The 10,035-nt window shown below is 46.2% G+C and overlaps 1 protein-coding gene across 1 annotated transcript; it reads left to right on the top strand.

Annotated features, from left to right (window-relative positions):
• Nucleotides 1-4,648: 4,648 nt before the first annotated feature.
• Nucleotides 4,649-9,384, top strand: LOC308235905 (major allergen I polypeptide chain 2-like). The gene is made up of 3 exons (XM_080645114.1): nucleotides 4,649-4,840; nucleotides 5,351-5,532; nucleotides 7,007-9,384. Exons 1-3 carry the CDS (start codon nucleotides 4,708-4,710, stop codon nucleotides 7,085-7,087), a joined length of 396 nt encoding a protein of 131 aa, XP_080501240.1. The 5' UTR covers nucleotides 4,649-4,707; the 3' UTR covers nucleotides 7,088-9,384.
• The last annotated feature ends 651 nt before the right edge of the window (nucleotides 9,385-10,035 follow it).

The raw sequence follows: 10,035 nt of genomic DNA on the forward strand, positions 1-10,035 counted from the left end.
CCTAAAAGGCCCCCTTGGTAATCGCTGTAAGCACCTCTGAAAGAAAGCCACCCTTGAGTTCCGCCCGCTGCCAGACAGTCAAGTTTCTCCCCGTATGAGTCTGGGTCCCCAGAGTCTCGCCTGGAACTGGAGTTAAGAGCAATTGGGAGCTTGTGTCTCCCTGCGGATTGAAAAAGCCAGCTGCATACTCAGTTGCCAGCCCTCTCCACCCGCACACGCCTCCGTACCTCTGGACTTTACTTCCACAGCTCCTCTGAGTCTCAGTGTGCTTTTCTCTTCCCTTCTAGTTGTAGAATTTCCACTCAGCCACCTTTCCTGTGGTTCTGGATGATGTCCGTTTTATCTTTTAGTTGTAGTTTTGAAGTGGTTGTGCCAGGCAGCAAGTTCAGGTGTTTACCTATGCCGCCATCTTGGTTTCTCCCTGCACCTGCTTATTTTGATAGCACCTCAATCTGACAGAGAAATTTCATGTCCTCCCCAACCTGCTTCTTCTTTTGCGTTTCTCTGTACCGTTCACATATCACTTCTCTAGAGCTACAATCCAAGGAAAAGCCAAGCCTGCTGTGGCCCACAACCCCTATGCGATTTGTACACTAGCCCCCTCCTCCCTGCCCTGTGGCCTCTCTAAACGAATCCCTGCACTTCTCTCCACCCTCACTGGCCTCCATCCTGCTTCTTGGTCACATCAAGTGTCCTGCAGAGGCCCTTTGCAGGTGCTGCCCTCCCTGCCTGGACAGCTCTTTCTCCAAGTGCAGCACGATTCACTGCCTAATTCCTCAGGTCGCTGCAACTGTCACCTTATCAGAGAGACTCCCCCACACTCTTGACCCCTTATGTAAAAGGGGGACACTCTACCATAGCACTCTGTTCTCCCCCAACTTCTTCTTCGTCCATAGCACTTCTTGCCATTGTGGCTTGTCCTCCACTCCCTCTTAGATGTCTGATGAGCACCAGGAACGTGAAGGCATTGCTGTGTGTACTGCCACATCCATAGGACTGGGACCTGGGCTGACACACAGTAAGTGCTTCACCAATGTTTATTAGATGAATGGAAGGAATATCTCATTTCTCTGGAGTCTATATAAAAAGGAACACTTCACTTATATTTGCTATTGAGCATTGCCTTGGATTAATTAAATAAGATAAAGGTTTGAAATGTTTTGATAAGTCAGAATTAAGGAGCTTTTTGCTGGAGTAAGGTTTGCTGAAGCCCAGAGTTGAACACAGCACGTTTTCTGACCCTAATCAGAGCCCTATGCCAAACAGGATTCATATCCGGTAACTATTCTTGGCAAAGAGGCACCAAGTACTGAGCTCCAGCTGTTGATTGGCCCCCACTGAGCCTTTCCTTGCCATGGTTACTGGTGCCCAGGGCCCGACCCTCTGAAGATCACCCCATGAGGCCTCAGGTCACTGATGTCTCTTGGAGGCTCCTGGGCACCTGTCAGCTGAGAAAGTAAACACTACATGCCCTCAGCTGCACAGGTGGCTCTTTCTCTACCCGGAGCAGTTTCAGTGTGGTGGGACACCTGGGCGAGAATCACATGTCCGCGGTCCTTCACAGGGCAGTTCCTGCAGTCCTCCCCCAGCTCTGTGAGCTGATGTCGCCCAGCCCCAGGGTGGGTGCCACAAGACCCTCTGAGCCGTCTCCAGATGGTGGGGACACTTGGTGAGGTCGGGGAACTAACTGCGGGACAAGGTCAGCAGAGGAGTTGCAGCATGTGCAGCTCTTTCCTAATGCAAGTTTTTCTCTTAATTAATTTTTATCTTGAGATCATTTTAAATTTACAGAAAAGTGGCAAAGATGTGTTAAAACTTCTTAACTGACATTGGAACATTACTCTATTAACTGAACTCCAAACTTTATTTGGATTTCACGCTAGTTTGTCCATTGATGCTCCTTGTGTTCCAGGATCCAACCCACACCCTAAACACACTGAATTCATTGTTATGCCCCTCCCGGCTCTTCATCTAGGACGGCTTCTCAGTCTCTCCTTGTTTCCTTGTTATGGCTCTGGCTGTCATGAGGAGCACTGGCCAGGTGGTGTGGAGTGGCCGCAGAGCTGAGTTTGTCTGCTGCTCTTCTCATAATTTTTTTTTTCAAATTTTTATTAAGGTATTATATGTGTACATATCTTACCATTGCCCCCCCCCACCCCACTCCCATACATGCCCTCACCCCCCAATGTTTTGCAGCCGTTGGTTACTCTTATATGCATGCATACAAGTCCTTCAGTTGATCTCTTATTTCCCCCACCTCTCCCTAACCTTACCGCTGTAATTAGACACTCTGTTTGATGCTTTACTGCCTCTGTAACTATCTTTTGGTTCATCAGTTTATAATGTTTTTCATTATCCCTAAATGAGTGAGATCATGTGGTATTTTTCTTTCATTGACTGGCTTATTTCACTTAGCATAATGTTCTCTAATTCCATCCAGGTGTCTACAAATGGTAGTAATTCCTTCTTTTTTATGGCAGCATAGTATTCCATTGTGTAGATGTACCATAGTTTTCTGATCCAGTCATCTGCTGACGGGCACCTAGGCTGTTTCCAAATCTTAGCTATTGTAAATTGTGCTGCTATGAACATAGGGGTGCATATATCCTTTCTGATTGGTGTTTCTGGTTTCTTAGGATATATTCCTAGGAGTGGGATTACTGGATCAAATGGGAGTTCCATTTTCAGTTTTTTGAGGAAACTCCATACTGTTCTCCACAGTGGCTGCACCAGTCTGCATTCCCACCAGCAGTGCACGAGGGTTCCTTTTTCTCCGCATCCTCGCCAACACTTGTCGTTTGTTGATTTGTTGATGATAGCCATTCTGACAGGTGTGAGATGGTATCGCATTGTCGTTTTGATTTGCATCTCTCGGATAATAAGTGACTTTGAGCATGTTTTCATGTGTCTCTTGGCCTTCCTTCTGTCTTCTTTCGAAAAGATTCTATTTAGGTCCGTTGCCCATTTTTTTTTATTGGATCATTTATCTTCCTTTTATTAAGTTGTATAAGCTGCCTGTAGATGTTGGAAATTAAACCTTTATCAGTGATACCATTTGCAAATATGTTCTCCCATACAGTGGGGTTTCTTGTTGTTTTGTTGATGGTTTCTTTTGCTGTGCAAAAGCTTTTTATTTTGATGTAGTCCCATTTGTTTATTTTCTCTTTGGCTTCCATTGCCCTAGGGGCAGTATCACTGAAAAAGTTCTTTTGGCATATGTCTGAGATTTTGCTGCCTGTGGATTCCTCTAGTATTTTTATGGTTTCCCGTCTTATATTTAAGTCCTGTATCCATTTTGAGTTTATTTTTGTGTATGGTGTAAGTTGGTGATCTATGCTCTTCTCATAATTTAGACCGGGGTTTAGACTTTGAGTTCTTGGGAAGACAGCACAGAAGTGAAGTGCCGTTCTTGTCACATCGCATCCAGGCATCTGTAGCATCAATGTCTTGTCACTGGTTATTTTAGCCTTGGTCACTTGGTAATGTCATTTTTGCCAGGTTTCTGCACTGTTTTCCCCTTTCCCTCTTTTCTATGGGAATCAGTCACTCAGTCTGGCCCCTCTTAAGGGGGGAGGGCGGTGTGTGCCACTTCCTGGGCGTGTGTCTGCGGATTGCTTGGAGTGCTTCTGTAAGGAGCATTTCTCTTCTCCCCCATCGATTTATTTATTTAATCATTTACATCAGGGTGGACTCACATATATTACTTTATACTTTGGATTATGATTTAATACTTTATTCTTTTGTGTGCAAATTGTTAGATTTGGCCATTAGGAGCTTTCCCAGGCTTCTTTCTGCTGAGTTTTCATGAACTATCTCAACTTGTTAATGCCAACAAATGATTTTCTTGGAGCAGAAGGCTCAGTTTAACTCTTGAGAGAGTTTGAGCAGCTTGAGTGCTGCCTCTGGTTGACAGGCACTCTAGTCTGTAGAAGTCCAGCCCACAGTGGCCTGTAGGGCTGTGGACACCCCTGTCTCTGTCTGACAGAGTCAAACTGCACAACCCACACCTGCTCACTTATGTTTCTGGACGTGCTGTGCAGTCAGCCCCTCTTAGGGCAGGTTCACTGCTGGAGGAAGAGACAGCTAGGTGAAGCAACAAGGCTGGGGCCACTGGGAATCAAAGAGGTGCCAAGGAATCTGCCCCTTAAGGGTGAGAGGGAAATTGGTGGTGGGATCTAAAAATGGAGCATTACCAGACCTGAGAAAACCCACGTGGCCACTTCCCTGACAGTGAGTGACTCAGAGCCCAAGGACGGTCGCCACCCCTTCTTGGGGCGTCATCCAGCGACTGCAGCAGCTACGATGTTCAAGGGGCTCCAGTCAGGCCAGCTCCCCATACTCACCCCAAGAAATTCAACTTGCCCGTCAGTTTTCCAGGTGATTTCTTGTTTAGCTATAGTGGCATAGACCCGCCTTGACCTCTCCTGTGATTTCTGTCTCTACATTTTGGGAGAGTATTGCACTTGGAGCCAGAATAGTTTGGGGGAAGGATGGCCAGGAAAGACATGACAGATGGTGCTGGACAACAGAACAGTTGGCTCAGAGTGAAGTAAATTAGAAATGTCAGCTCCGGTTGGTTTTTGGCAAAGGTAAAATCACACCAGGTTTGCTCTCAGAGTTTGCTTCCCACATTTAACACCCCGATGGCTGAAGGGCCACGTGTGCCAGCTCCCTGCCCACAGGCTGTTGGAGCTCCTGGGGTGTGGGATGGGCTCAAGGAACTTGTTTATAAAGCAGCAGAAACCCTACCCTGGGCAGAGCATTCCAGCAGCTGACATGATGAAGGGAACACTGCTTGTGCTGGCCTTGCTGGTGACCAGAGAGCTGGGCATCCGGATGGGTAAGAAAAGGGAGAAGAAATGCCCTTCCTGACCTTTGCCCTACTCTGTCTCACTCCCTTCCCCCCATGGTGATATCTGGGCAGCTTCTAGGAACAAATTTAGGAGTCAGCTGGGAGATCACTGCCCAGGAGTCCTGCAGAAAGCCCCCAAGGTTTTCAGTCTTTGAATGGAGGGAGAGGCATGGAGATGGAGGGTCATCAGTTATACACATATAGTGGGGACTTAGTTGGGGTAGTGGTGCTTATTTGAAGGGCTGGGATGTCTGGGGCCATGGTCAGGGGCAGAGGGGCTCTAATCCTAGCCCCTTTTACTGCCCCTTTCAGCGGGGAGTGCCTCTTAGAGAATGTTGGCTCTGTCTGGGGTGTAAGTAGTCCTGGGAGAGAGCAGGTGTCAGAGGAAGGTGAGTCAGGACACACTGGCTATGTGAGTTACTTTCAAGTGGTGGGGAAACAGGAACCTCTTACCCTGGTGATTCCTTTGATGGGGTGTTTTTCGTCTGTTGTCTTCAGCGGAAACTTGCCCTGTTTTTTATGGAGTCTTTGGTACGTTGGCTATTGGAAGCAAGTCACTGTTGGACACCAGCCTTGATCTGGTCCACGCTACCCAACCAGAAAAAGTAGCTTTAGGGAAAATCCAGGATTGCTACAATGAGGCGGGAATCGAATCCAAGATCTTGGATCTGATCGTCATGGTAATTTACTCTCCTCCCCACAACCCTCACTCTGGCGACATACATGCAGCATATTGCAACACGTCACATACAAATAGACCATGACATCATGGGGTACATGACAGATAAGAGCTATAAACAGTCAAGCTCATAAATCTTAGCTCCACTCCACAGCATGTATAACATACAACCACATGCTACATGCACATCCAACCTGTTCTTTTATCATACATGTCCCTATTGTGCCGATTGGCTCACACAACTGGAAAATAGGGGACTAATGCCAGTGTAACATAGAAAGCGTGTTGGCTCGTGTGAGTCTCCCCAGATTAGGGGAGCTAACATTGCAGGAGTAGAATTTTAACCTTTGGCAGGAAAGAGAGACTTCAGTTCCTGCACAAGTAGGAGTCCTGATGCTCTATTTTAGAAATATAAAAAATGAGCACTGCCCTGGCCAGCGTGGCTCAGTGGTTAGAGTGTCGGCCTATGCACGGAGAGTTGTGGGTCCAATTCCCAGCCAACAGCATGTACCTGGGTTGCAGGTTCAATCCCTGGACTCAGGGAGCGTGTGGGAGGCAATCAATCTCGATGTGACACATCAATGTCTCTCTCTCTCTCTCATCCCCCCCCCCCCAACCTTGCCATCTTCCATTCTCTCTAAAAATCAATGGAAAAAATATCCTTGGGTGAGGATTAACAAAAAAACAAAAACAAAAAAACGAGCACCACTTTTAGACTCTTTTCCCAGAAGGGACTCGCTGGCTTTGCAAGGCTTCTGGCTTTCAGTCTGTTTCACTTCCTCTTGTGCCCACCTTGATGGTGATTCTTCCGGCTCCGAGCCCCACTTCCACCTGCATTGTCGCAGTGCCCACAGCCAGAATTTCCACTATGTCGTGTTAGTGCCCAAGGCCCCTGAGGCCCCTTCTACTTACGTGTAGCTGCTCACCAGGGCTAGTCAATATATCTCCTGATGAACTGTCTTTATTGCTCTTTTTACACAGTTACGTAGATTTTGAACAGTCTGTCTCTTACTCTTTTTCTCCCAAAGTGCTGACTCTGCAAAATGAGAGGTTTTTCAAGAAGCAGAATTTCTTGCATTAATGTAGGCACACAGGGCACATGAGATTGTTTACAACACATGCATAAACATTCATCCGATGCACCTAACAGACAAGTCTTAGGTACGGGAGAGACCACAGAAACTGACTCAGCCACCTTGCCCCACCATACCCTCCAGAACCATCTCATTTCTTTCCCTTTCTGGTTCTGCTGGTTGTTGAAACACCTGACCAATACCTGTGCCTGGGCAATTAGGAGCCATCCTCATCCTGGCCTGACTGATCACAGCCCCTCTCTAATGGTGGGCTGTTGGCCAGTGGTTCTTGCTGGGGATGGAGCTGAATCACCAAGGGTGAGGAGTGGGGGTGATCTGGGGAGATAGGATAGCCCTGCTGGGGGCTCACGTCCTCTTCTCTTGTCATCTTACTCTCTTTAGGGCACTATCACCACCAGCAAGGAATGCATCCACTACACAGTGGACATGATAAAGAAGGATGTCACTGAACTTCTAAACTGAACTGTTTTGGGAGGTGAATCTTTGCCACTGATGCCTGCTCTGAGCTCAGTGTTCCTGCCATTCTCACCTGAAGTTGGAATCCAGACACCTGTCCCCATGCTGTCTTCATCAGGCTGACTCTAATAAAGTAACTACAGCTCAGATCTGTGTGCTGCATCTGCGCTCTGCGGGGAGTACGTGAGGCCTGCAGGGGATGCTGGGAAGTGGTGAGGAGTGATGGTGAAAGCATGGGGACTGGAGTCAGGCAGACCCAGGATGAGTTTAGGCCCTGTCAAGGACAAGCTCTAGGACCTTGGACAAGTTGTTTTGTCTTTCTCAGGCTATTCCCTCATCCATAAACGGGCATTGTGTGTGAGGATGAAGTTCAGTAACAAATGTAATCCCAGACTTGACTGGCCTGGAAGGACAAAAATGTCAACAGCTACAGACGCATCTCTCTGACTCTGGCTTTTAGTCACTCATTTCACTCTTCCCAATGAAAGAGCTTGAATGGAGATTTCTCTCAGTGTTTATCCAAATCGGTCTGAGGTAGAGGCGATGCAGGTAAATTGAAACTGTTGACCCTATCCTCCTCAAATCATCTTTTCTCATTTCTATGCTCCACCTGAGTGATGAAATCTTTCACCTGGATACCAGAGCTTTGGAGAAGGCATGTTGTGTAGGAGGATCATTGTCAAATTGAAGTTTCTGTGAGAATGAAGACTAGAACCTTCTATTCCACTATCTTGCTGATGTCGCATGTATGTCTTAGTCTTTTTTTTTTTAAATATAGTTTTATTGATTTCTGAGAGGGAGAGATAGAAACATCAATAATGAGAATCATTGATCAGCTGCCTCCTGCACACCCTCTACTGGGGATCGAGCCCGCAATGCAAGCATATGTCCTTGACGGGAATTGACCCCAAGACCCTTCAGTCCACAGGCTGACATTCTATCCACGGAGCCAAACCAGCTAGGGCTGTCTTAGTCCTTTTACGACCTAAGTTAAATGGAAGAAAATGATTCATTCTGTGTTCCTACTGACATCCAAATGATGCAGATTCCCTGAAAGGCATCATTAATAGATGAAAAAAAAAGATCAAAGAAATAATCTAATTGCTTAAATGGACAAAAATGGTATCACCTGTTCTAAGCTGGGAATTCAGGTTTGTCTCTGATATCTGTGCTGTTTAACCACAAAGCTTCAAAAATTGTTTTTAAAGGTCTTGAATCCAGGCATGACAGTGGTAATAACAATACCAATAATAAGTAGCCACATCAGCAGGGATCATAACTGTCAACCTACACCTACTCAGGGAGCAACAGATTGTTCTCATTTTTGTCATACATGAAGCCATTTGTTGGGTCCAAGCCCCTCTGCTGGGACAGGACCTCCTTGGAAGCTAGGAACTGGAAGAAAATGAGAGCAGCCACAGGTAGATGGGACATGCTTTATTGCAAACAAAGCAGCCAGCCACCCGCTGTTCAGTAGCATTTTATACTTACTCAGACAAAAGAGGCTTCTTGCTAAAATAGTGATATCAGTGTTACATGATACACAGGTAAACCTGCACAGTGCATACAGTAAAACTGCTGTGTCATTGCCTTTGCGTGTGTGTATGGCAAATAGGCCTTTAACATCCGGTGTACTCTGGGCAGGGTCCCCACACCATTTACTCTCATAACAGCCCTGTGAAGTAAGTACTAAATTACCCATTAACCAATGTGGAAACTAAAGTAGAGGCAGATTTAGTAACTTGCACAGGGCAATACAGCTCCCAGCCACAGGGTTGGGATTCACACTGAGTTATGGCTCCAGAGCTCTACACTGAACAGAAAGTACCCCACAGCCCTGTCAGAAGCCAGCAGCCTTGGAGAAAACAGGCCGTGGAGGTGCAAGATAAATGAGAGGATTTAACCAAGGGAACAGGAGAGCAAGGGAAAGGCTTTTTTAAAAAAATGTTTTTTAATTGATTTCAGAGAGGAAGGGAGAGGGAGAGTTAGAAACATTGGTGATGAGAATCAATGATCAGCTGCCTCCAGCACACCCACTCCTGGGGACTGAGTCTGCAACCTGGGCGAGTGCCCTGACCAGGAATCAAACTGTGACCTCCTGGTTTACTGAGACACACCAGCCAGGCAGGAAAGGCATTTTATTTCATGAAGTCATAAAAAAGATTGTTCCTTACAGTGAGAATCCTTTTATGCTGGATAAAGATGAGTATTAAGTGAAAGCCAGCCTACATTTACTGGCTCATCTCATGTGAATCTGTTGGTGTTGTGTGGTATGACTTGAGAATAAAAGCTTTCCCACACTTGATGCTCTCCAGTGAATCTTCATGTGTTGACTGAAATTATAGTAGTAGCAAAAGTCTTTCCCATAGACTTTGCATTTAAAGGGTTTTTATCCAGTGCGAGTCATAGGAATACAAGATGAGTGTGGTCGAAGGCCTTTCAACATTTATTGCATTCATGGGGCTTCCCTCCAGTGTGAACATTCATGTGTTGACGCAAATTATACTTGGAGCAAAAGGTTTTCCCACATTCTTTGCATTTAAAAGGTTTCTCATCAGTATGAATCCAACTATGTTGGACAAAACCAGAGTGGAAGGAGAAAGATTTGCCACATTTAGTGCATTCATAGGGCTTCTCTCCTGTGTGAATTCGCTGGTGCTCTGTGAGGTGAGACTTGCGGCAAAAAGCTTTCCCACATCCACTGCACTCATAGGGCTTCACTCCAGTGTGAATCTGCATGTGTTGACCCAAATTAAACCTGTAGCAAAATGCTTTCCACAGTCTTTGCATACAAAGGGTTTTTCTCCAGTGTGAGTTTTCTGATGCTTAATTAAATTAGACTGATGGATGAAGGCCTTTCCACATTTACTGCACTCATAGGGCTTCTCTTCAGTGTGATTCTTCATGTGTTGCCTGAGAGCAGAACTGTTGCGAAAGATTTTCCCACACTCTTT

Source organism: Plecotus auritus (assembly GCF_963455305.1).
Source record: "Plecotus auritus genome assembly, chromosome: 10".
Taxonomy (NCBI): domain Eukaryota; kingdom Metazoa; phylum Chordata; class Mammalia; order Chiroptera; family Vespertilionidae; genus Plecotus; species Plecotus auritus.